Below are 26,750 nucleotides of genomic sequence, written 5' to 3'. Positions count from 1 at the left end.
GAAGCACCAGATCCTGGAAGTTAGATGATCCATGGCCACTTTCCAGCACCAGATTCTTGAAGTTAGATGATCCACGCACTCTGTTGAAGCACCAGATCCTTGGAAGTTTGATGATTCATGGCTACTTCCAGAAGCACCAGATCCTGGAAGTTTGATGATCCATGGCCACTTCCAGAAGCACCAGATCCTGGAAGTTAGATGATCCACGCACCTGTTGAAGCACCAGATCCTGGAAGTTAGATGATCCATGGAAGCACCAGATCCTGTTAGATGATCCATGGCCACTTCCAGAAGCACCAGATCCTTGGAAGTTAGATGATCCACGCACTCCTGTTGAAGCACCAGATCCTTGGAAGTTAGATGATCCATGGCCACTTCCAGAAGCACCAGATCCTTGGAAGTTAGATGATCCACGCACTCCTGTTGAAGCACCAGATCCTTGGAAGTTAGATGATCCATGGCCACTTCCAGAAGCACCAGATCCTTGGAAGTTTGATGATCCATGGCCACTTCCAGAAGCACCAGATTCTTGGAAGTTTGATGATCCATGACTACTCACAATAGCAGTGGATCCTTGGAAACGTCCACCAGACCCACGAGATGCAGATGTCCCTTGGTTATTTATTGAAAATGACGATCCATGTCCTCCTGATGCGGCTGATCCTCTCTTTCTTGTTGATCCATGACTCGCAGATGATCCAGATAACCCTTGTGTGTTTGATGCTCCGAGGGAATTATGGGAGAGAGTGAATCCTATGGACCCGGTTGATGATGTAGGGGAAACCACGACAGAATTTCCTCCTGTGAATGCCGTAGACCCTCTGGAGAACGAGGCGCCAAATTCATCATGGGACCCGGCAAATGGAGCGTCGTTGAAGTCTCTTTCGGATTCAAAGGCAGACTCGGTGGTGATGAAGGCGTCGTAATTCTCCTCTTCTGTGTAATATTCGGTAGTAGTTGGGATGGTGACTCCGATAGTGGAGGGATGGTGGACGGTCGGGGATACGCCTCCACTCTGGATCTCTCCGTGGAGGTGAACTATACCAGAAGAGAAACCAGGGATTTGGAGAGGAGATGCGGAACTTAAGGTCTTCGGTGGTGTTGTGGGACGGGGAGTGACGGGTTGACGGGTAGAAAAAACCGGCTGACGGGTAGGAGAGACTGGTTGACGGGTAGGGGAGACTGGTTGACGGGTAGGAGACACTGGTTGGTGGGCAGGAGACACTGGTTGGTGGGTAGGAGAGATTGGCTGATGACTTGGAGTAACTTGCTGGTGGATATGGATGACTGGTTGAGGTGTAACAGCTGATGAGCCGAGATTTCCTGAAGCGTTCTGTGAAAAAGATGCAGAGCCGCGGTTACTTGATCCTGATATTCCACTGTTACTGGATCCTACTGAGAGACGATTAGTGTTGAAGCTGTTGGCGGATCCTGAGGAAGAAGACTGTGTCCTTCCTCTTGATGTGAAAGAAGACCCAGGAATCGTCTCACCTATGCTTGAGACCGCGCCGAGTGTTTGACTGCTTGTGAATAACGTGTCCTGGGAAGCCCCGTCTATTGATTTTGTGGAGGCGAATTCTTCATTATGAGCAACAGATTTCGAACCGTGAGCATTTGTTGTTGTGGCATGTTGTGTGAAGCCTGTCGGTGAGCCTTGAATGTTGGTTACAGCTGAGCCAGAGGAGAAAGTGTTGGACCCTCTATTGCTTACCGAGGTTGTTCCACTGTGGCCTGAAGCTGATATAGGTATACCGTTGACGGTGATACGAAAGGCTCCCGAGTTGATTGTTGTCGCTGTGTTACCTTGCTGTCTATTTTGTCCTGGTCTTACAGATGGAGCTGGAGTGCCATTGGTGCTGCTGGTGGTGGATGAGGCCGAACTCGTAAACAGTTGTGAGGACCCGGGAGTTGTAGGTGTCCCGGAAGCAGAGAACCCAGACGATCCGCGGGAAGAGGAACCGAAGGAAGATGCACCGGCCCTGGTAGAGGTGCCAACATTCGCTGCTGAATTATCATCTTTCTGTGTTCCTCGAGAGAGAGAGTTCTGATGGTTGACTGACACAGTGGAAAATATTTGTGATCCAGGAGGTATTATGGGCTCAGTGTTTTCAGATATGGTCGTCGAAAATTGGCTTCCAGCTGTTGAACCAATTGCAACATTGTGCCCGGTTGATCCAGTAACGAATGAAGCGGGCTGAGCTCCAGATGATCCAGAGGAGTGAGAAAAATGGGAAATCGGTACAACTGGTTCTCCGATTTGCAATTCTGAATCAACCTGGTCAGGTGTTCCTCTGCCTGTCACTGAAGATGTTGCTCCAGAGGCCTGACGATTACCTGAAGAAACGTCCGAACTGGGGGCCTGAGAAGAAAACAACGAGTCTGTTTCTTCGGAGCTTGAAAACCCCGTTGAGGAGAAGGATAACTTAGCATCAGCTGAACCTGAAAACGCTGCGGCGCTGAACTTGTGGGCGCCTGTGACGGCCGCCTTCGGGTTGATAGGACGCTTCTTATTACGGGCGCGTTTGCCGATGTTCTTGTTGAGGTCATAGAGTGTGTGAGCCTTAATGCAGGGGTACGATCGGTCTTCGTCGATACAGGTGCGTGAGTCTTGGCTGAACCGTGTTTGATTTGGACAGAAGAAACTGCAAGAGAGAAGATGCTGTTACTCTACCATCATGTTGGTCTCACACTGTATGCCTTAAAGATACAAACCGGAGGTATATTTATAACTACAGTAACTGGGGAGCCCGGTGCTGCCCAGTTTGTTTCTAATGGGCATCTGATAGATCAATGCCCTTGACTACACTATCAACAAACCCTGTCGACTATACTACATCTACTACACTATCATCTACATTAAATCAACTACACAAACATCTACAAAAAATTTACTACACTATTATCTACACAACAGCAACTCAAGTGTTGTTGTTTTTTATCGCTGTACTTGTAGTATTTAAGTAATCTACTAAGACCCTTTTGACTGAGTGCGAACGATGAAGAGGTAAAAAAGACTTTGATGAATATTTTTATCATCCATAAAAGAAAGTGTATCGCTGGAGGAGAAGACTAGGTTATTAATATGATGTCAGAAGAAAGTAAGAGAAATAAGTGAGCCTTGAGGCACTCCAGCGTTGATGAGGAAGGAGTGTTAGTAAACCACCCACAACTGTACTGGTGTGGCGGCTGGTGAGAAGAAGGCGATCAGGGAAACAGTAGAATCAGGGGGATGGTGAGATGGATGTTTTTTAAAAGAATCTAATGCTTTTAACCGAATTTATCATTTATTGAGAAGGAAATTTAACTTTTCTCCCTTCGTGTTATACTATTAAACCTGCTACAGTGTCCTAAAAAAAATCGTTCATCTACTTCAGTAATAAAAAAGATAATTGTCCAGTAATTTTGAATTGAAAGCATGTATGAAATTACGGTTAATATTTTTGTAAACTATAGAAAATATGATTATGTCAGTGAAAATACCGTAGAGTTTCAAGAAATCGTATTTGTCATTAAAATTACAGGTTAATTCCTATTTAGGTGTGACCTGATGATGACTACCTTGATCACCTGAAATTTGTAGCATTAAGAACCTCTTCAACTTGAAGCTCAAGACTTATGCTTTCACATGAAATTAATTTACCATTTTTACCAAACAAAATGAACTAACTTTGTGTATTCCAAGTTATTGAAATCACTTTATTTATACTATGAAATAATATACAATTCATATTATATTAACCATACAACACCTAATTGTTTACCGTAGAAACGTCAAAAACACCATAAAACTCCCATCATTTACCATAACAAAGAACCATTAATCAATCATCGTTAATTATAATTATTAAAAAAAAAACTCACCTGAACTGAAACGTGTCCATGATGCGGCCAGTGGCGGTCTTGACAGGCATACAGATATGGAAGACCTTACACTTGTGGCTCTGATCGGCGTAGTAACCATACTCCCTCCCATCACAGCTGAAGTTGGCATTCAGTTCACCAACTACGGACTCAGCCTCTGCCGCGAAGTCGAACGCTCGCGGCCGTGATGAGCTGAACTGTTGAGGAAGTGTGGCAGGTGAGAGAGTTGTATGGTAAAGGGGCGAAAGGTGAGAGATCTGTGTGGTAAAGGATGAGAGAGTTGTGGGGTGAGAGATGTGAGGTGAGAAAACTGGATGGTGAGGGATGTGAGAGGTGAGGGATCTATGCCGAGTAGAAAAATGTCAATAAAGGTGTCAGCAACTATGGGCATATGGATAGCATAGATCTCACCTATCAAAATGTAGATATATATAGATACACATATATAAAGCACATAAATATATACACATATGTATCTTCCTTCTCTTATAACACACACACACACACACACACACACACACACACACACACACACACCATCTCTCTTGTTTCCACCACAGTCAAGAGAACGTGTACACTGTTTGAGTAGAGACCAGTGATGGAGGGAGGGCGAGATGAACGAGCCGCCCTCACGAACCGAGTGAACTAACCCCGTGTTGCTGCCCAAGATAACTGCTGAGAGAGAGAGAGAGAGAGAGAGAGAGAGAGAGAGAGAGAGAGAGAGAGAGAGAGAGAGAGAGAGAGAGAGAGAGACGTATGTATAGGTTAGTGAGGGAAAGGTGTAGAGAAGTGAGAAGAAATGGGTGTATGTGCTTGTGTGAGGGAGGATAGGTGTAGGAGGGAGGACAGGTGAGGGGGAGGACAGGTGGGGGAGAGGGGGAGACAGGTGGGGGGGAGGGGGAGATATAAATGTAGGTTAGAGATAAAAAATAACGCATCAGTAAAAGAGGTGTGAAAAAGAGTGAGAAATCTAGAGATACGGGGAGACAGAGAGTGAAATGGCGGGGAGAGAAAACAGGGAGTAAAAGAGAGAGAGGAGAGGAAAGGTAAACACTCACTGTTATTGAGAGGAGATAGAGAAGGGAATCTTTTTACCAGTAGGAGAGAAGAGAAGGAGAGTTTAACTATGAGAGGAGGAGGAGGAAGAAGAAGTACGAGGAGTGACAGAGAAGAGAGGAATTTACATAGAACAGGAGAACGACATCAAAAAATTTGCAAGAAGAATCTATAAGAATGAGGAAAGATGAGAGTAAGAGAGAAAGGGGAAGAGACTGTAGAAATGGTGAGAGGAGAGCGTGGGAGTGGAGAGAGAGGAGTGTGAGAGGTAGGAGGGGGGGGTGATGGTTGGAGTAGGGACGTCCCGTTGATTAAGGCGATACGTCAGGGAAAATAAGACACTCAAGAGAGAGACTGGTACATATTATACATTCATTTAAGTATTTATGTCAATTATTAGTTAAATTACCAAAGTTTAATGACGAAAGTTATACAAATGAGGTAAACAATATCTAAATATTTACAAATATATAAACCAGAGGATAGAGAGTAAGGGTGTGAGCAGTAGAAAACAGAATTATAAAACTTTGTGTGAAAAAAAATGTGAACCATCGACTCTAAATTTACTATTCTCGATCAGGCAAATAAATTCCCATATATGAATCAATAATAAAAGAGTGAGTTAATACCATTACTTGTATAAACTCGTAAAATATCTCTATGAACCAACAGCTCTGCAATCCTAACAAGTTATCACCAAATTTCAAGAGATAAGCTATAAAGTTCAGCTGGAAAAAGAAAAAAATCCGAGTCAGGTTTTTTTTTTTCCCCGTGCACGTAGAGTCAACACTGGAGGCGAGAGCTGGACCAATACTGCCTTCTTCACCGCCTCCTCCCTGATATTTATACTGTGGCGGAGGCAATGCTGCGGGGGGAGTTACTTATTGTCGAATTTCCTCTCTAAATTTCTGAATTTTTCCCCAAACTTTTTGTCTCAAAATTCTCCTCCAACTGCGTGGAAAATTATGACCGTGAGTGTTTATAAATTTTCTCACTAGTTTTCCCAAGTTTTCCATATTAAGATTTTAAGTTTTCCTTTGTAATTTATTTTGTTTTCTTCTTCCGTTAATTAATACAAAGTCTAAGAACCCAATTTAGAGAGAGAGAGAGAGAGAGAGAGAGAGAGAGAGAGAGAGAGAGAGAGAGAGAGAGAGAATGGCTAAATCTATTAATTTATCTATCCAACACACACACACACACACACACACACACACACACACATAGATATGAAGCTTAAAGCTGACGAATAAAACTAAAAAAAAGAAAATCCCTCCAACTACCGGAGTGTTCAGTGACCTCCTGAACTGAGTCCTTCATGTGGTGGCAGTTCACACGGACCACCAGTCTTAATGGGACCAAACCTATCCACCTAATGACCTCTACTCCTTATTGTCTCAAGTCTTATGGGTCCTAATACTAATGAACTCCACACTTAATTACCACCAAGACTAATGATTATATTGGGTTAAGCAGCAGGGAGACATTATGACTCGGGTATATTAACAATGAGAGATATTTGACCTATTACCCCTTCATACTGTGACCTCGCCTGACCTTTTGTCTTCTTGCTATCCCGTTATTCACTCCTCTTCCCGGGTCACTCCTCCCACTTACCGTGTGACCTCTCCTACAGTTCACTACACACCAAAAAAAGACCTGAACTATTGAATAATACATTATATATATCATCTGATTATTTAGATATTTGTTAAACCTTATTCATTGTTTTCATGTTTGTGGTTCATGAACACGAGTTAGTGTAAAACGTCAATCTTCAATTGTTTTCTCTAATAATTTTCGGTAACATGAAAAATAGTCATCGATTAGTTCTTTAAATGGTCAGACGTTGTTTTGTATATTAATTTTGTACGACTACTACTACTATACTACTACTACTAATAATAATAATAATAGTAATAATAATAGTAGCAAGACCATAATATCTACTACTACTAGTAATAATAACAACAATAACAACAACAGTAGTAATAATGATTAATAATAATAATAATAATAATATAACTTATTGGCGCGTGCAGTAATTATGCCTAATTATCAAGTTGATGCAGGTAAATAGTTGAGGGAGTGTAGTATATATATAACATTTATATATTAGTTATTGGTATGGTGAACATTTCCATGGTGAAATATTATGAAAGAACTCTCTCTCTCTCTCTCTCTCTCTCTCTCTCTCTCTCTCTCTCTCTCTCTCTCTCTCTCTCTCTCGGTAATTTATGTATAATATTCAGCAAAATAATCACCCCAAAAAGTATTAATATTGTATTGTGTTTTAAATCCTAGAGGACATGGAAAAGGTTTGTGTGTTAGATCATCAACAAACAATTCAGAAAAGTTTTGAGTGCTTACATATCATACTCCGCCAAGCATGGGGAAAGTTTATATACTTCGTGCCTCAGCCTCGACAAAGCACCAGGAAAATACTTAATATTTCATCCTCTAAAAAGCATGTGAAAAGTTTTACAATTTTTTCTCGACCTACTTTTAAATGAACTGGGAAAATGATATCATTTTGGTTACACTTGGCCAAATTTTGATACTGTGGGCTGTCGACTGCAGAACACGAGGAAAAAGTTTCAATAGTTTGGCAAAAGACTCGATATTTTCTTGTTTGTGAAGACTGAGGGAAAAATAATTGATTTTGGATTTGGCAGCTAAATGGATCCCAAGAAAGTATTCGGGATTTTATTTCCTCCGAGAGATTTTATTTCCCTCGATGAACCAAAAGTTAAAAGAAAATCAGAATTAATCCAAAAGTGCCAATAATTTTCCTTCTATTTAGTTGAAGCGATGATTCAGAAAACTAGAAATTTGTGGTAAGAAAATCCGAATAAATTTAACACGATGTACTATAAAAAATTAATAATTTAGTCATTTATCTATTTTATTATTCTTTAATATATATTCAGGTTCATTCACTGGGGGCTAGAGAGACTCAACTCATACTTAATACCCTGGTCTTCATAATCTGTACTAGACGACCAAAACTTTTAATACTTTGGAGAAAAAAGTTTGGTTATTTTGGCTTTGTATGACACTTGAGGTTTAAAATAAAATATACTTTGTTTCTCGTTCACTGCAATGGTTCGGTAAAATTCAATGCACCGATATAAAAATTTTGGGGGGATCACGTGAAGATCTGGCACCCAAGTTTATCTCACCTTAATTTTAACCATCCTAACCTAACCTAACCTAACCTAACCTAACCTAACCTAACCTAACCAAACCTAACCTAACCCAACATAACGTAACGCAACCTAACCTAACCTAATGAAAAAGCCCAGTTAGCGTTAGGGTGATTAATCTTTAGGTCAAATAAATCCGAATGCTTAATTTTCATGTAATACAGAGTCATACAGGTGTTGCTTTAATGTAAATATCATATAAATGTACCTGGAAAAGTGAAAGTCGCTCCCATTGGCGTGTTAGGGGCAGTCTAGATACAGCATATAGAAGACAAATATTCAGTACACAAGGAGTTAATGTATCCGGCGCTGGAACTGACCGTCAATTGAGGAAGAAAATGTCACTTTCCAACGTGTGAAAAAGAAGACAAGTTTTTCCTCTTCATCACGCAATGTCACTTCCCTGCTTTATCGACATTCCTCCATCCCCTTGTATCTTCTATGGTCGATGAGTTTGAATAAGGTCAGGTGAGGGTAAGCGAGAGGTCAGACTAGGTTGAATTACCCTTTGTTAGGTTGAGTGAGGTTATAGGTTAGCTGGAGGCTGGTGGAAAGGTAGGTCAAGATTGGTAAGGGTCAGAGGTCAAGATAAACATGAAACTAAGAAGAAAACACAAAGAAAGAGAGAATATCAAGCAATAGAAATAGAAAGGGAATATCAGTCAAATATTAATAAACGAAAGAGAAAGAGACAAAAAATAATAGAGATTGAAAGAGAGAGAGAACTAAAATACTATCAACTGCTGAAGAAAAAAAAAAAAAATAGAGGTCAAGCAATAGAAGACGACATGCGAAGACAGTCAATGGTCGACGAGGGAGAGGAAGAAACTTGGTGAGATTCCGCTCAAATGTAGCGGGTTGGTGGAATTGAGCAATCAGGGTGATGGCAACATCGTGACGCAGCGCCCAACTCCCAAGAATATATGGTGACTCGCCGCGGTGGTCAGGAGGAGGTGGGGGGGGGAAGAGGAGGAGGGGGGGCTGAGGAGGAGGGGTGGGAGGAGGGGAGGGGTGGGGGAAGAGGAGGAGGGGTGGGGTGGGGAGGAGGAGGAGGACGAGGAGGAAGAGGAGGGGGGAAAGAAAAACATGCTAGAAGGGAAAAGAAAAATGAAAGGAAGGAGGTGGTGTAGCACGAGGAAGAAGACGAATGATGGAGTAGAAGGAGGGATGAAAGAGGAGAGAGGGAAGAAAAAGATGGAAGGGAGAAGAAGAAAGATGAAGAAGAAGGGAGGAGGGAGGAGGGAGGAGGAAGAAGGTGGAGGGAGGGGGAAGAAAATGAGGGAGGAGGAAGAAGATGAGGGAGATGGAGGGAGGGGGAAGAAGATGAGGGAGGAGGAAGACGATATAAGGAGAAGGAAGTTGGAGTAAGTACAAATAAACAGACAGACAAAGAATAAAGAATAGAGAAGACGCAGAAAATAAAAAGAGGTGAACCAAGAAAATAATTAAGAAAACAAATGGAAAGGCGAGTAAAGAGAGGAAGAACGATAATGAAGAATAACACGAAAGAGGAATTATGAGAGAGAGAGAGAGAGAGAGAGAGAGAGAGAGAGAGAGAGAGAGAGAGAGAGAGAGAGAGAGAGAGAGAGAGAGAGAGAGAGAGAGAGAGAGAGAGAGAGAGAGAGAGAGAGAGAGAGAGTAAACAAACAAAAACAAAAAAGAAAATACTTAAAAATTTTTACTCCCATACGAAAAAAATAATAAATAATCCCATACTTTTGCCTCAGTGTATCATGCCGGCACAGGGGAGAGGGGTGAGAGCCAGTGGGGGGAAGGGGGAGAAGGGGGTGGAAGAAGCAACCGACAGATCACTTCCTACCATCAATCTCAACCAAGTAGTTTCTCCCTTTTTCTCACCCTCCACTCCATCAATTTCCACAAGATTACGCTTCACTGATGAAATTGCACGGGATAAACCCTTTCCATTGTTTGATTAATAATGTTCCTTGACCCACTTTTGTATTGTCTTTGGATTATCTCTCAGTATCTCTTAGTATCTCTCAGTATATCCCAATATGTCCCAGCATCTCTCAGCATCTCTCATCATCTCTCAGTATCTCTGTCCACGATTCAGATGTATCTCCTTGTCTCATTTGCATATTTTGTGTTCACGTCTTGGAGGAGGAGGAGGAGGAGGAGGAGGAGGAGTTGTAGTGGAATTACTTCAAGATTGCAATGTGAAGCTGTGGTGAGAGAGAGAGAGAGAGAGAGGAGTGTACTGTATACTTTGACTAAGAATAATTATGGTCTCTCTCTCTCTCTCTCTCTCTCTCTCTCTGCCTGTCTCTCTGTCTAAAGCCGAATTCCAGTCAATTATGGTATAACTAAACACTTTCATTAACTGCAACAGACAGACAGACACAAGACATCGTCGCCATGTTGTTGTTAGTTGGATCATCCAGGTTATAACATCACTTAACCATCACCTCTGACACACTGATAAGAGATACACACTGTTGGATAATGGTTGTGTGTTTCACTTAATTATAAAATAGTAAGAATAAAAGGAAACTAATGTTGTGGGTGTTACTAAATAAAGATCACCACTACTACTACTACTACTACTACTACTACTATGAAGAAGAAGAAGAAGAATGACAAAAATAAATAATAATAATAATAATAATCAACAGAAAATTAAGGAATATTTCGCTGAGTGGATTAAGAAAATGCTGATGAAAAATAAAACAAATCGTAAATAAACAAACAATAATAAATATGAAATGTAAAAAAAAAACCGAATAAATGTTATATATGCAGAAGCAATAATTAAATATTGAACATGTGAATTTTAATACAGATATACAGTCGATATTTAATCTTATTTAGACTCAGAGTATAATTTATGGGGCAGGTAAAGCTACAATTAATGATTTAGGATTCAGAAAAAAAAATAATACTGCTCTATTTCTACTTAATATTCAGTATGATACATAAATATTACATCCATTTAAAATAACCAGTTACCATAGCAGCGTAACTCATATAGGCCTCAACCTAACCTAACCTAACCTAACTTAACTTAACCTAACCTAACCTAACCTAACCAAACCTAACCTAACCTAACCTAACTTAACCTAACCTAACCTAACCTAACCTAACCTAACCTAACCTAACCTAACCTAACTCTATAAAAAATCTATTAAAGCAGATTAGTTATTAAGAGAAAGTCATGATAACAGAAGTGTGTGTGTGTGTGTGTGTGTGTGTGTGTGTGTGTGTGTGTGTGTGTGTCTCGGGGGGAACAAAGCAGGCTACCGACGACCAGCTTAGGTAAACAAACACAATTACTGCATCATCACATTACCACCACCGTCAGCAACAACTACACTACTCTACTAACAGCCCCCGGGAGCTCCACACACACACAGCAAGACCAACTTTTGGTGCTCCAAATAAAAGCGACACACACAATTTATATATATATATATATATATATATAGAGAGAGAGAGAGAGAGAGAGAGAGAGAGAGAGAGAGAGAGAGAGAGAGAGAGAGAGAGAGAGAGAGAGAGAGAGAGAGAGAGAGAGAGAGAGAGAGAGAGAGAGAACACGCCTTTGACTTTGCCTCGCGATGAGGTTTTTTGGGGGTCCTTGGGGGAGGGGTTCCTTGGGGGGTCCTGGGAGAGGAAGGGGATGTGGTTCTCAAGTTGGCTTCCGTTGGCAAAGCTCCCCAGATCGAGTCAAGGTAAACAAAGTCAAATTGGCATTGTGCTTGAACAGTAATAGTCTCTGGGGAGGAGGACACACACACACACACACACACACACACACACACACACACACACACACACACACACACACACAGGTGGAAGAAGGGAGAGGAAGTGCAAAATGTAACGGGGAGAGAGAGAGAGAGAGAGAGAGAGAAATGGTAAAGGTTAGAGAGGAGTAAAAGTGAATGGAAAATTAGTAAAGAATAGGAAAGAGGAAGAGGGAGAAGAGGGGTAAGGAGAAACAGAGATAGAAGAAAAGTAAAGAAAAAAGGAGAGGGGGGAGAGAGAAAGAGAGAGACGATGAAGAGTGCATGAAGATCCACTGAGAGGAAGGACAAATAATATAGAGGAGAGGAAAGATAAAAAATAGAAATAAGTGAGAAGGAGGAGGAGAAGGAGGCGGAGGAGGAAAAAGAGAGAAATAGGAGAGAGGGAGGAGGAGGAAGGAGGAGGAAGAAGATATAAGAGGTAAATAAGAGAGGAGGAGGAGGAGGAAGAGATAACAGAAAAATACGAGAAGAGAAGGAGGAGGATAGGAAGAGAGAAATAAAAGAGGAAGAGAGAAGAGGGGAGAGGGAAATATAAAGAAGGGGCTAACGTACTGTGGAAGGTGAAATGAATAAGAACAGGGAAGAGGAAGCCACCCACACAGGACTCCCATGTAAAGGATGCCACCCACAGAGGACTCCCGACTGAGGATCACCGTCACCCAACAAAGGCTTTGAAGACAAGGAGGACCAAGAAGCATTGTTGCTCATACTAACACGAGAGAGAGAGAGAGAGAGAGAGAGAGAGAGAGAGAGAGAGAGAGAGAGAGAGAGAGAGAGAGAGAGAGAGAGAGAGAGAGAGAGAGCAATAATAAGACTTATATGTAAATCAGATGATCAAACAGGTGTGGTAGTGAGGAGGAGAGGCAGCACAGGTACACAAAATTAGTAGGAAATTCTACCACGCAATTTTCCACTAAACAAAATTTACATTGGACAAAAATCCCCTCACTGAAAACCCCACAGAACACGAAGTGAGAGAGAGAGAGAGAGAGAGAGAGAGAGAGAGAGAGAGAGAGAGAGCTTGCCTTGTTATCCACAAACTTGAGGCCTATAGCGCCATACTCTGCTGTAGAAGAACACGCTGAAGAAATCTAGTCGTTAATACAATTTAGGTCCACCTGTTTGGCCATTTACCTTTTACCTGATGTAACCAGTAGTAAAATTTTCACAGGAGTTATTAGGATTATTTGTTATGGTTACAAAATTAGTCAGTCTTAACTCGATTTGAACGCCATTTGAGATCATCGTGGCTTTATTGTAATTATTTAAGCATATTATATACATCGTGATACGAGGTTTTGAGAATCCAGCTTTGTGATTAGTTTACTGTTGACAGGTATCGTTAAGGTATGATGAAAATTTACCGTAGAATTTATCTAAAGAATCTCTGTTTAGATTTCTGTGTGTGTGTGTGTGTGTGTGTGTGTGTGTGTGTGTGTGTGTGTGTAGAGTAATAAGAGTAAGGTAAGAGTGGTAGGGTTGCCAACTCAAGTCTAGGTATTATTATTATTACTGCAGGAAGCGAGCGTGTCATCGTAAGTCTGGGTAATACACGGCTAACCAACGCGCCATTGTTAGGTCTACTTTACTGGTCAATATACATGTCAAACTCGACTTTATTGCAGATTAGAGTGCTATGTCTCTGCCACACTGACGGCCTGTGTATATTACGACTATTTTATTCCCATTATGCCTTCATTACCTCATGATAATTGACTGTAATTTACATAAGTTTATAATATTCTATCTGTCACATCAGTCTGATCATTATATGACAGTATTGATCAGCGATGCAATATGGAAATCTTGTATAGACGCCGCCTTCACACAGTTATACCAGGACTGTCTAAGATACAATATTTACCTGCGCGTGATCTCAACCCACAAGGCCTGGAGAAAACTGATTGAGACAGGCCAACCAGACGGCCCATCATTCATACAACCTGCCGGCAGTTTGAGAACACCCAAGACTTGTGGCCGCTGGGGAGAAACGCCATTAACTCTGCAAGTGAACACTCCGGCAACGACAAACTTCAAGCGCCCGAAGTGTTGCAAGCTATATGTGCTTCCCGCTTTGATCTTCAGTTATTATACACATTTACAACAGAGTATTAATAATGCTGAGGACTCATACGTTGTTATCGGATCAATGAACAAAAACTATGATAATAATGTAGGTAATGATGATAAGTATGATGATAACTACTGTCTCTTGTGTCCTTTACTCCTCCTCCTACCTCCTGTCAGTGGAACGCCCCCCCCCCTCCCCTCTACTTGTTTTTCCTTTTAAATGTAACCTGTGGCTTTTCAAGGCTGGGACCCGCAGGCCACCTAACATCTACACATTGACATAGACTCTTCTCAAGTAAAAAGAATGAAGGTACAATGACGGCAGTGTGTGTGTGTGTGTGTGTGTGTGTGTGTGTGTGTGTGTGTGTGTGTGTGTGTGTGTGTTAAAAAGTAGCACCCAGTAATAAAGGGGTTAAGATAATGCTATTCTACAAGGAAGATGTTTACAATTTGTTCTTATTTTTGCAGGCTTAACTCCCCCATAAACATGTCAGCCAATTACATTACTGCAGCAAGGCCTGGCGACAGTTGCCCGCTTCCTCACTAAGAGAGAGAGAGAGAGGAGAGAGAGAGAGAGAGAGAGAGAGAGAGAGAGAGAGAGAGAGAGAGAGCACCATCCAGCTGTCTAGTAAGTAGTGGTGTAGACTCTATACAGTCACGCCGTACTGTTCCTAGGGTCTGTGTGCTCCTCCCCCCGCCATACTTGTGTCACCAAACTGTTGATAATCTTAGTTGTTTTGTTACAGAGTCAACAGACGATAATTAAACTTGTCAGTGTGGCGAAAAGTCTTCCAAAGAGTGCGGAAAAAAATCGTCGTTACAAAAAAATAAAAAAAACTACCACATGCAAGAACAACACAACGCACATAAAATAAATATTGTAGAAAAATAAATAAATATAAAGGAATGAAAGTTTGTACTGCACAGTTGGATACATTAGTTACTGTAGGACGTAATCATACGGATTTGGCCATGACAGCAAGTGCTTTAGTTCAACTGTTTATGGGGTCACTATCCTAGTGTGTTACTGAAGATAAAAAACAAACTAATAAATATATATAAAATTTTGGAGAGGGTGGGAGGGTGGAGGGTGGAGGGGTGAGGGGTGGAGGGGTGAGGGGGTGAGGGGTGAGGGGTGAGGGGTGGGAGGGGAGAGGGTGAGGGGGAGGTGGGGATGAGGGGTAGGGGGTAGGGGGGGGTGGGGGGTGGGGGTGAGGGGTGGGGAGGGGTGAGGGGTGAGGGGTGGAGGGGTAGGTGAGGGTAGGGGTGGGGTGGGGTGAGGGGTGTGAGGGAGGGGGTAGGGGGTGGGGTGGAGGGTGAGGGGTGAGGGTGAGGGTAGGGGTGGGGGTGGGGGGGGGGTGAGGGTGAGGGTGAGGGTGAGGGTGAGGGTGAGGGGTTGTCCCGGCGAGAAAACTACTCTACAAGTCGTCGTTGGTCCCGCTACCATAACAACCTCGTCTATGTCTCCATCTAATTAGAGTTTTGAGAACGCAAGTAACGCAATACATCAGGTTATGGCACAAATATTTCAGCCAAAATGGTGTCTTAATTACACTGAGACTGTTTCAACTAATTATGTTCTCTTCTCTCTAGTTCTGGCAGCGGGGGAAGGGAGGAGGAGGAGGAGGAGGAGGAGGAGACCTTTATGGAACGAATTTAGGTGAATCAAGACCCAAAACCTAACTGAAAATTATTACGATGGCGATGATGATGAGATGACCCCTCACAGTTACCGTGTGTGTGTGTGTGTGTGTGTGTGTGTGTGTGTGTGTGTGTGTGTGTGTGTGTGTGTGTGTGTGTGTGTGTGTGTGTGTGAGTTTACTGGTATACATATTTTGATGTATACCATTATGAACACACCTTTTACAAATATTCGTATATATGTACATTTATTTTCATTTCTCTCAGTATTTTCCTGCTGGATAAATTTAGTCAAACCAGAACGCTCACTTGTTTTTGCAACTGTATTCATTCATTTGTGTCTGTATTACTCATGCACCCCGACCCTTCCTACATATTCATTACCTAACAGGTTTAAAACTACGGTCAGACCAGCACCAGCCAAAGGGGGTAGAAAGTTGGGTCAAATTTTCAGTGAGAGAAAGATATATTTTACACTGGGTTCTTTTCAATCCTTATCTAATTATATTTACAGTATCACCAGTAGAGCCCCATACTGTAATACACAACACCAGTAGAGCCCCATACTGTAATACACAAACACAGACAAGGACAAACTCATAAATACATACACAATTACATTTTTTTCAATTATATAAGATGTTATAATGATATAAAACAATGAAGAAAATAACATTAAAAACAAACACCATATCAGTTCTCTCTCACCATATTCCTCCGTGTTACTCATAACCCCTGTTCATTATCCCTGACCCCGAGAATCTCTAACAACATTGACCTTTGACCTCCTCTACTCACCCTCCTGCTGGAGTTGGCGAAGGCGGTTCTGACCAGCAAGGTTAGAGTCGTCACCACTACCGCTGAGGTCACCCGCGTCATCCTGGCTGACCCGGGTTCACCACCACCACACCGTGAGAAATGTGAAGAAAAGGTCAGATGAGGTCAAGACGAGGTCGAAAAGCCGCCCAGTGGAACCTGAAAAGAGAAATGACAAGATGAGGAATATTATGAAGGAAACCTGTGATTCCTGATACACGATCTCTCTTTATTCCTATATGTTAGTTTATTATATTTTTCTCCTAGTCTTATTTTTCTCCCATTTTCCCTTATTCAATTTTATCTTCATTTTTCATCCTGTCCGTAATTCTTTCTTTCTTTCTTTCTTTCTCTATGTGACGGAGTGCAAGAATCATCGGAACAAGAGGAGGTTTATTAGTCATTAGTGTCTCAAGGTGTTCAGAGAGGCAGGTGAACAAGATGTGGAATTATTAGTCCACCAATAAGGAGGGGGATAATGACTGCTCTTTATCTCTGTCTGTCTGTATGTATGTATGTATGTATGTATGTATGTATGTATGTAGCCTATGTATGTATGTATGTATGTATGTATGCATGTATGTATACTTGTCTGTCTGTTCTAATCTTATCACTCAACATACACCAAAAAATCATTATATTGAGCACAAGTTTAATAGTTAGAGAGTAACAGAAATTTAAATTCTTTATATTGACGAAAATAAAATTATGACGATAAGCGAATACTAAAAGCGTATATATATTGTTGAGCGAAAAAAAATTGCTATTATTTTCATTATTGTAGTTAAATATAAATTATTTCTACACGTGTCTATTTAAATAAATATTAATAAAAAAAATGTTTTGTATACAATTGAGGTTAATAACAGGTGGGTGGGTGATATAGCTATGGGTGAAGGGAGGGACTGGGTAGGTGGGCTCATGGGTGGTGGGATAAGGGAAAGGGTGGGAGGATGGGTAGGTGGGGGGGGTGGAGTCAAGGTGGAACAGGTGAGCCACGATTGGTTGATCACGATGGTGGTGAAGGTGACCGGATGTGACGTCATTAGGAAAAGTAGGTGGCAATAGGAGGGTTGGTCTCTCTCCATAAAATATAATGACCAGCCCATCACACAAACATAATGACCAGCCCCACAACATAATGACCAGCCCCACAACATAATGACCAGCCCTCACAACATAATGACCAGCCCACCACACAACATAATGACCAGCCTCACAACATAATGACCAGCCCACCAAAAACATAATGACCAGCCCCCACAACATAATGACTAGCCCCCACAACATAATGACCAGCCCCCACACAACATAATGAGACCAGCCCACCACACAACATAATGACCAGCCCACTGAAAACATAATGACCAGCTGGCTGATCAGAATTCCCCTCCCCCACCCCTACGGTGTTGTGTCGTTAATGCCCGTAGTTACGCCAGACGCTCCCTACTAAACCTAATTTTACTTCAGTCCTCCGTTCTATTTACTGCCGACCGACGTTCTCTATGTTCGTCTATTCTTTTACTGTCTGTCTGTCTGCCTGTCTGTCTGTCTGTCTGTCTGCCTGTCTGTCTGTCTGTCTGTCTGTCTGTCTGTCTGTGTGCTTATTAGCCAATGTTCGTAACTCTTGTTCTCATTCTCTCGACGGATTACGTGTTAGATAGAGACAAAGAAAATCAGAGAAAGTTAAAATATGAGAGATAAATAAAGAAAAAGGTAAAATAAACAATGAAAAGGAAAGGAGAGATAAAGAAAATGGGAGAGAAAGAATGAAGTGAGATATGGCTAAAAGAGAGAGAGAGAGAGAGAGAGAGAGAGAGAGAGAGAGAGAGAGAGAGAGAGAGAGAGAGAGACATCTGGCAGAGTAACAGACAGACACCGTCAATCAACTATCGGTACAGTGTGGGGGCTAACATTAAATTACGTTTAGTTGAGAAAGTCTGACGTAATCGAGGATAGTAGTGACGTAACACAATATAGTTGTCTGAATCTGAGAGGTCGGCTGGTCGTTTTGTCCAATAGGCAGTTAATTTTGTCCGGTTGGGGTTGGTCATCAGAAGGGGGTGGTCTTTTGTCCGATGGGTTGATCGTTTTCTCCGGTTGGATAAATCGTCTTGTTCGGTGGGATGGCAGTTTTGTCCGATGGTCGGTCGTATTGTCCAATGGGTTTGATCGTCTTGTTAGTGGGGTTGGTCGTCTTGTCTATTGGGTTAGTCGTCTTCTTAGGTGGGTCGTTTGGTCAGGTCTGATTAAGTCGTCTTTTCCGCTGGGTCGGTCGTTTCATCCAATGGCCCAGTACTTTTTTCCCGATACGATAGTCAATTTGTCTGAAAAATTGGCCGTTTTGTTGCCATGTTTTGTCGTGAGGGCATAAGAGAGAGAGGAAAGTTAGGGACCGTAATTGTTATTTTTTTTTGTCTCTTCCTTATTCTCTGTCTTCCTCACTATCTCTCTCTCCCTTTATCTTTTATTTTATCTCTTTGTCTATCGATTCGTTTGTGTCTCTATGTCAATCGTTCCCTCCTTCTGTTTCTTCTTCACCCTGTCTCTCATCCTTCATTGTCTCTCTCTCTCTCTTTTTCCATATCCTTTGTCACTTTCTCTCTCATCTTCTCTCTCTCTCTCTCTCTCTCTCAGCTCTCATCATCCAGCCTGGGCATCAATTATGAACTTAATTACTAGGTCCTAATATCTTAATCACTCCCACTCAAAGTCATTCTCCCATTTACAGCGAAATTCAAAAGACTGCTTCCGAGAATTTCTGAAGAAGAAGAAATTCGGAAAAAAAAATAATATTACTCTTTATGAGAATTTCATTATCTGAATAAATTTTAAATATTTGTTTTATATATTTCTTGTGGTGGGATTGAATAAATTAAATACATTTTCTTTCCACATTTAACAATTTAAACCCAATTTATCATTCTTAATCATTTATGAGAGTTTCGACCTAAAATGCCTAAAATGCTACAAGTTCAAGTTCCTACTTCCACTTAGCCGGAGGTTATTATTATTATTATTATTATTATTATTATTATTATTATTATTATTATTATTATTATTATTATTATTATTATTGCTGCTGCTATAATTCTCTTTAACCTTGTCACATGTTTTAGCTTATCACGACAGATGGGTTTAGACTATACTTAATGTTACAGGAAATTTCTCTTATAATTTCCCTAATCATCTGGACAAAACAGGAAAAATCGTAGAATAACAAAAATATCACCTAAATAATTCCAGGACAGTATATCATCAATCCGAATATATTAAAAAAACTACGGAAACAATATGAACACTATGTTAGCATTAAGAGCAGAGCCCCTCATCTCATTTTCTTTTCCATGGTAGTGAGGGGATATAGAAAACGGGAACTGGGATAAATATTACTTGAAAAAATATACAATCTCAATCTTAGGGGAACATTTTATCTATTTTACAGATCAGGGTCGAGAATGAGAAGATCCAGAAAATATATTTGTTTGTTTTTTTCCTCTGAGTAAATACCGTAGGCCTTAAAATCTACGAGGTAGGGAGCGAGGGGGGTGAATGGGTGACTACTGTAAACACAATAACATTCAGGTTGAGTTGGAGGTTGGCAGGTCAAGCGGTAGTGGTGATAATGGTGATGGTGGTAGGGGTGGAGGTGGTGGTGTTGGTGGTAGCAATGGTGGTAATAGTAGTGGTGATAATAGTAGCAGTAGTAGTGGTGGCAGTTGGTGTTGGTGGTATTAATGATATTGCTAGTAAAAGTAATGGTGGTGGTGGTGGTAGCGATGGTGGTGGCAGTGGTGGTAATAGTGGAAATGGTAGAATTGGCAGTGGTGGTAGTCATGGCAGTGCTGGTAATAATGATGGTGGTAGTAGTGGTAGATCAGGTGTCATCGCGGGGGCCACTCTAGCCTTACCATGCCTCATTGACTGTCAACTTTCACCTCTCTCTCTCTCTCTCTCTCTCTCTCTCTCTCTCTCTCTCTCTCTCTCTCTCTCTCATTATCATACCTATACCCTCTTATTCTCCTATCCTCCCCATCTCCCATCCTCTTTCCCACTACTTACTATACGTATTCCACTTTCCTCATTGCGGTTTAATTCCCGTCTTCCTCCTTGTCCCTCTTATTCACTTTGTATCTTCCCTTCCTTCCTTCCCTCTCCCTTTTCCGAGTAATTCTCCCGATTTTCCTTTTGTCCACCTCTTCCTTACTCCCTAACTACTGCTCTACCACTTATCACTTGTCCATTTCCACTCGTCCTCCCCTCCTGCCTTGCTTCTTCCCTTCTTCTCTCAATAGTTTGTACCATCCCCACACATTCTCTCTCTCTCTCTCTCTCTCTCTCTCTTTCTCTCCACCGTAACCTCCATCCTCCTCCAACTTTCTCTGACCTCCCACTACTCTCTCCTAACATGTCCCTCTCCTCTCCCTCCTCCAATACCCCCTTCCCTTATCCCTCTCCAAACATCCCCTCCCCTTCCTCCAACACCCTCCTTCACCCCTGGAAAGCTGTCGTTACCACCCACAGTTCACTGGTCTTCTCACACCCACACTAAAACGCCTATCCAGTTCCAAGATAATAATAGTGTGGCCCTTTGTTTGCATACGTCCAATTTGAGAGATATAACTTGAAAGAGAATCTAAAAAAATAACAAGTACACATTGTCAAATTATTCCTTTTTTTTTCCCTAAAGGAAGAGTGAGGCGGCTGGAGGCGGCTCTCGTCTTGTGTATTATACGATTTTCATTTGTTTTCGTTGTGTTTTTATTTTTTGTTACCGTTGAGTGAAAATATGAATTCAGATTAATTTCGAAACAATAGTCCAGGTATTAGTTTAATCAACAGGTAGAGTTAATAAGGTAACATCAGTAGTACCTTATTATTATTACTCCCTCATCGAAAGGCAAGGTGGGAGAGAATGATAATTTATTAGATGATGCGTTCGTCCATCAGTAAACATTTGGTGTCTGGTCATCGTCTTTCCACATTATCCAACAAAAAATTAAGGTATATATTTCGGTGTAAAAATGCCTCACCACAATCTGCTGCTGAGACTCATTATGCCAGAGTTAACTATTATCGTCATTGTATATTTGTTTATTTATTTTTGCTGAGCCGGTTATTTATTTTGTGTGTACTGTCATGGTCAGGCGAATACTAACCAGGGAATTATACAACCAATAGCGGAGAAAGTGTGTGTGTGTGTGTGTGTGTGTGTGTGTGTGTGTGTGTGTGCGTGTGTCTGTGTGTGTGTGTAAGCTTTTTCGTATTTTCATTTCTACTTTCTTCTTGTTCTTCATATTCCAATCTCTTGCCATCCTCTTCTCTCTCCCTTCCTTCTCTCTTCTACAATTCCTCTATTCGCTATAAAACTCTCTCTCTCTCTCTCTCTCTCTCCTATCTAAACCCTTCCCAATTTATTTTCCTTCCCACTTCTCTCTTCCACTTCTTGCTCTCCGTTCCTCACGCTAATTTACCATTTTTCGTTCCTTCTTGTGATCTTTCTTTTCTATTTTCTTTTCACCAATTCCTTTCATTCCCTTTATTCTTTTCTCATTCGGTCACTAACTCACCCAGTCACTCCCTCGACCACACCAGTAATACCAGCCATTAGTTCCACCCACTCATCCACCCTCCCATTGAATAACGTATCCATTCATCCGCCTACTCACCCAGCCACCCACCTCCTATCCACCAGTGATATCAACCACCCATTCATCCACCCACCCACATCCATCACCCACCCACCCACCCAATATGGCCTCATGAATGATAGTTCTTTTTAAAGGAAACTTAAGCGATAAATTAACCCAAGCAAAAGACGGTACATTATCGGTAAAAATTTCAATAAGATACGACTGGTGGTTCCTACTGGCCTTTTAATGCATCCCAGGCTATAACTTTATCCTAGAGAGAGAGAGAGAGAGAGAGAGAGAGAGAGAGAGAGAGAGCCAAGCTAATGGACTGGTTCTTCATGATGGCTCTTACCTAAAACTCAATCGTATATTTGTCTTCCTTTTCTTTCCTTAATGGCAAGGAGGTGAAGCACTGCAACTCAATCTCGCCTTTTTTTTTTTAATTTCTTCTATATCTTTCATTCTATCTGTTTGGATTTTTTTTTTTTTGTCTGTTCTTTTGTGTTTCTCGCTCTCTTATTACTGTTTATTTTTATACTTGGCTCCTTTGTTTTTGTCATCTCTCTCTCTCTCTCTCTCTCTCTCTCTCTCTCTCTCTCTCTCTCTCTCTCTCTCTCTCTCTCGTCTGCCTCCTTCGTTCATCCACTATCTTTATTACGTCCTCCACCGCTAATCAGTTTATCTCTGAATTTCTCTCCTTCGCTCTGACAAAATTTTCAAAAATTTTCCCTCGACTCAAGACTTATGTTTACATCTCCTCCCATCTCCCGTTTTCTATATTATTCTTTAGTTGGTTAAGTTAGCTCTTTGAATGCCTTTAGTGACAGACAAACGGACAGAAAAACAGACAGACATACAGACAGATAGATAGATAGATAGACAGACAGCCAGACAGAGACATAGATAGATAGATAGACACAGACAGACAGACAGATAGGCAGACAGAAAGACAGACAGACAGACATAATTATCCCTCGACCTTGGCCTACTCACGTGCTGTATCTTACACCATTCTATCTATTTAGAATCATGACCCGATGAATTGACTGACTGACTGACTGACTGACTGACTCATTAACTGGAAAAATTACGAGTTGCTTCACCAATCAACACATTTTTTTAACAATTTACTTCACATATACTTTAGTACTATTTTTTTACTTTAAATACCATCTACATTACTAATCCTTTACTTAATTAGCCTTTACTACTTTACTAACCACTTAATACATTTACTTTATTAACCATTTATTTTAATTATCATTTATCTTACTCCCCATTCACCCCATTTACTGTAGCTGCCTTAAAACCCCTTACCTCCCTTTACTCTCCCATATACCCAATACCATCATACCCCCCCTTCCCACCCCTTCCACACCCCCTACCCCCCACCCTCAACTCCGTCAATTTCCACCAATTTCCTTTTCCGTTCACTTTCTTTCAATTTACCCATTGAGTAGGCGGGCAGCTAAACGGTTCTCCCTTCCCTCAAACGCCACCATTTAGCATCCCATTACAACCCGTCCCTAGTGAGTTTTAATAGGGTGAAATTAGAAGAGCCACAGAAGCGACACATTAGGTTCCCGTCCATTCGAGAGCTTTATTAAGTTTGGAATCCTCTCTCTCTATCTCTCTCTCTCTAAGCATGGGTTCCTCTCTCTCTCTCTCTCTCTCTCTCTCAGGTGCAACAGGTCCCACCCTTCTCCATACTTTCTCCCCCTGTTATCTCCCTACCTCCCTCCCTACCTCTACCTCCCTGTAGGATGTAATTACGGTGGAGTAAACAAAGTCATGTCTCATCCCCTCCACTCCACCTACCCCCTACCTCCACCCCCACCTCCCTTACCTCCACCCCCACCTCCCTTACCTCCACCCCCCACCTCCTCCTCCCACCTGCCCCACTTGGCCTCCCATTCACTGGCTTACGCACAGGTTAATCCCAGATTAAGCTGTCGGCGCTTCTGATGTGTGTGTGTGTGTGTGTGTGTGTGTGTGTGTGTGTGTGTGTGTGTGTGGTGTGTGTGTGTGTGTGTGTGTGTGTGTGTGTGTGTGTGTGTGTGTGTGTGTGTGTGTGTGTGTGTGTGTGTTTCCTTGTGAGTATGTATGGTTTTCTGTGCATGCTTACAGTATATACGTGTATAGTTTATTATGGTGTGTGTAGGTTTGTACGTATATATGTGAAAGTATGTGTATTTATATGTACATGTATATACAGCATACAACATACTCATGTGATGTATTAATGAGGTAAATAGTGAAGAAGAATAATTTACGAGGGAGAGGCAGGGAGAGTGAGGAAGGTGAAGGAGGGAGATAATGGAGTCTAAAGGAGGATTAGGAGATAGAGAAAAGAGGAAGGATGTGGAATGTGAAAAGGAAGGAAGGGGAGGATTTTGGTAACGTGGGAGGATTGACGAGGAAGATGTGAAGGAGAGAGGTAACAGTCAAGATCGGAATCAAGGTCACACACACACACACTAAGACCCCAAAGAAAACAAACACTCGATGCTATGTTGTCCATTCACTGACACTATTTCTCTTGGAGGTTTATTCCTTACGTGTATAGCATCGAGAGAGAGATAAGCCTGATAAACCCCTGAGTGTAGTATAAGCTAACTACACGTTATATCAGATTAGAACAGACGTTTGTGAGTAAATTTCCACTTGCTTAAAAAAAACCTATACTAAACCTGTATTAAACCTGTATTGTGAGTCAAATAGCCTCTAAAACACAATACGTGATATATATTCATAGACTGTTAGCCGCATCTTCTTGTTAAATATACCCAGGATATATTTCTCAGAGGGATCTTGTTAAGCGTATTCTAATAACATTTACCTGGATAAGATAATGATGTATATTATCTTATTCTGTAATGTCTCAGTAATTTGTGTAACTCACTTTAGACGCTGACATACTGCTGTGCGTTTACAAGTACAGTGTTTATGGTTTCACTGTTCGTAATATTTCCCATTGTATTTTGTTTAATGGGTAAAATTGCTGTTGAACCATAAGTCGCGTTTAACCTTGGGACTGTAATGAGATGAGTCATGGAGCTACACGCGGCTGGTGGAAATAAATTCGTGGTTGCCTTCTATTGTATATCTTTTAATAAGGTCGAAATGATTACAAGCGAAGATGTTTACCAGCTCCCCCCACACACACACACATAACCTTCCGGAAACTAATGATAATCTATTCACTGTCATCAAGTAATATTTGGCTGAGTTACCTGACAACTAACGTCACGTGTCCTTCATCCACTACTGTAATTGCAAGTGAAATTTCAGGCTTGAATAAACTCTCATCACTGTAAATGGTAAACCCGCGTAATGAAGGACATTTGGTGACCTTCCTGCTGACCTGTGCCACGTGCATTACTGTGTTGGACAATTGGTTTATTCCATTCAGCGAGCGACAGGGGAACAACTACAGTGAAGCCTCGATATAACGTACTTTCTTTTCTATGCAATCCGTTAGATGGAGGTTTTATATCCAAAGGACCTTCGATATAACGGATTTTCGTCTCTATATAGTCCGTTAAATAGAGGTTTCACTGTACTAACAGACCAGTACATGAAATCTCTTAAAATCGTTAAGTTTTTTTTTAAACGACTGGCCGAGCGTCCTGACAACCGGGAACAACAAATAAGACCCGGTTTGATTAGTGTATTGCCTGTCTTGACCCACGGATTAAGATGTTGGTTATCACAGAAGCTCAATATTCCTGACACCTAACCTAACCTTAAAGGAATACACAAATAAAGTTACCTGAATATCAATTAAAAGTGAAATAATGTCTTTAGTTAATAATTGTTTACAAAGAAATATTAATAACTGTTAATGAAGCCCACGTTAGGAAGACATGGTGTATTATGTGAGAGAGATAATTACCTGTAAATATTCCATATGTGGCAAACTAATGAAGTGTAAATGTCGCGCCGCCCACCTGGTCTGTACTGATATTTGTTCATGTCGGGAACTTGTTGACAGAATCGAGTATTTGAACAGATAAACACTTCAGTATACCCGTGTGTGTGTGTGTGTGTGTGTGTGTGTGTGTGTGTGTGTGTGTGTGTGTGTTTTTCTCGGTAAGAAGACGGGGTGGGGACTAGAGTACAGGTGAGGCAGGTAACCAAGGAAAACGTGTGTGGGGTGAGGGTAGACTGAAGAAAACTGGCTCCAGGGGCTGATGACGCATAGAATAACAAACAAACAAGTTATATCCAGTAAACCTTTCACGTCTCCATCTTGTTATCATCATTACCGAACGTCGTTGTTACCTATGTGTCTTCCAACCAGCGGCGGGAGAATAAGTAATAAAGACCAGGTAAGGTAACACAGGAGACACAACTGGGCAGAGAAGATAATCGTGAGAGGTTAAAGAAGGTCAAAAGGTCATCCATGCCATAGAGAAGTGGCAAAGGTCACATATTTTAAAGTGGTGGTTAGGGAAGCTCACATACCCTGTACAGTGAAGTGAGAATAATATATAAAGACTCACGTTTCGATCCTATACTCTACAGGTATATACTTAAGGTGTAGGTCAGGTCATTAGTGGGGATGGGGTTAAAGAGGGTGTTTAAGAGATTGGTGTAAATGAGTATAGATAGGAAATTATGATGTAAGAAATAGAATACTTTAAAAGGTTATAGAATGGGTTGGGTAGTTAAAGAAGTTTAGTTAAAGTTATATTATTAAACAG

At 41.4% G+C, this 26,750-nt stretch overlaps 1 protein-coding gene across 1 annotated transcript in view; it reads right to left on the bottom strand.

Annotated features, from left to right (window-relative positions):
* LOC121866802 (hornerin-like) overlaps positions 1-26,750 on the bottom strand; it is a 96,400-nt gene that overhangs the window by 7,058 nt on the left and 62,592 nt on the right. The window contains exons 2-4 of the mRNA XM_042366537.1: positions 16,394-16,570; positions 3,862-4,058; positions 126-2,642 (exon numbers count right to left, since the gene is read on the bottom strand). Of these exons, the coding sequence (XP_042222471.1) occupies positions 126-2,642; positions 3,862-4,058; positions 16,394-16,474 (2,795 nt within the window). The 5' untranslated portion in view covers positions 16,475-16,570. The remainder of the gene's footprint in view (positions 1-125; positions 2,643-3,861; positions 4,059-16,393; positions 16,571-26,750) is intronic.

Source organism: Homarus americanus, unplaced genomic scaffold, assembly GCF_018991925.1.
Source record: "Homarus americanus isolate GMGI-L3 unplaced genomic scaffold, GMGI_Hamer_2.0 scaffold35864, whole genome shotgun sequence".
Lineage (NCBI taxonomy): Eukaryota > Metazoa > Arthropoda > Malacostraca > Decapoda > Nephropidae > Homarus > Homarus americanus.
Note: the sequence above shows the minus strand (reverse complement) of the source record. Positions and strands in the feature narration are given on the sequence as shown.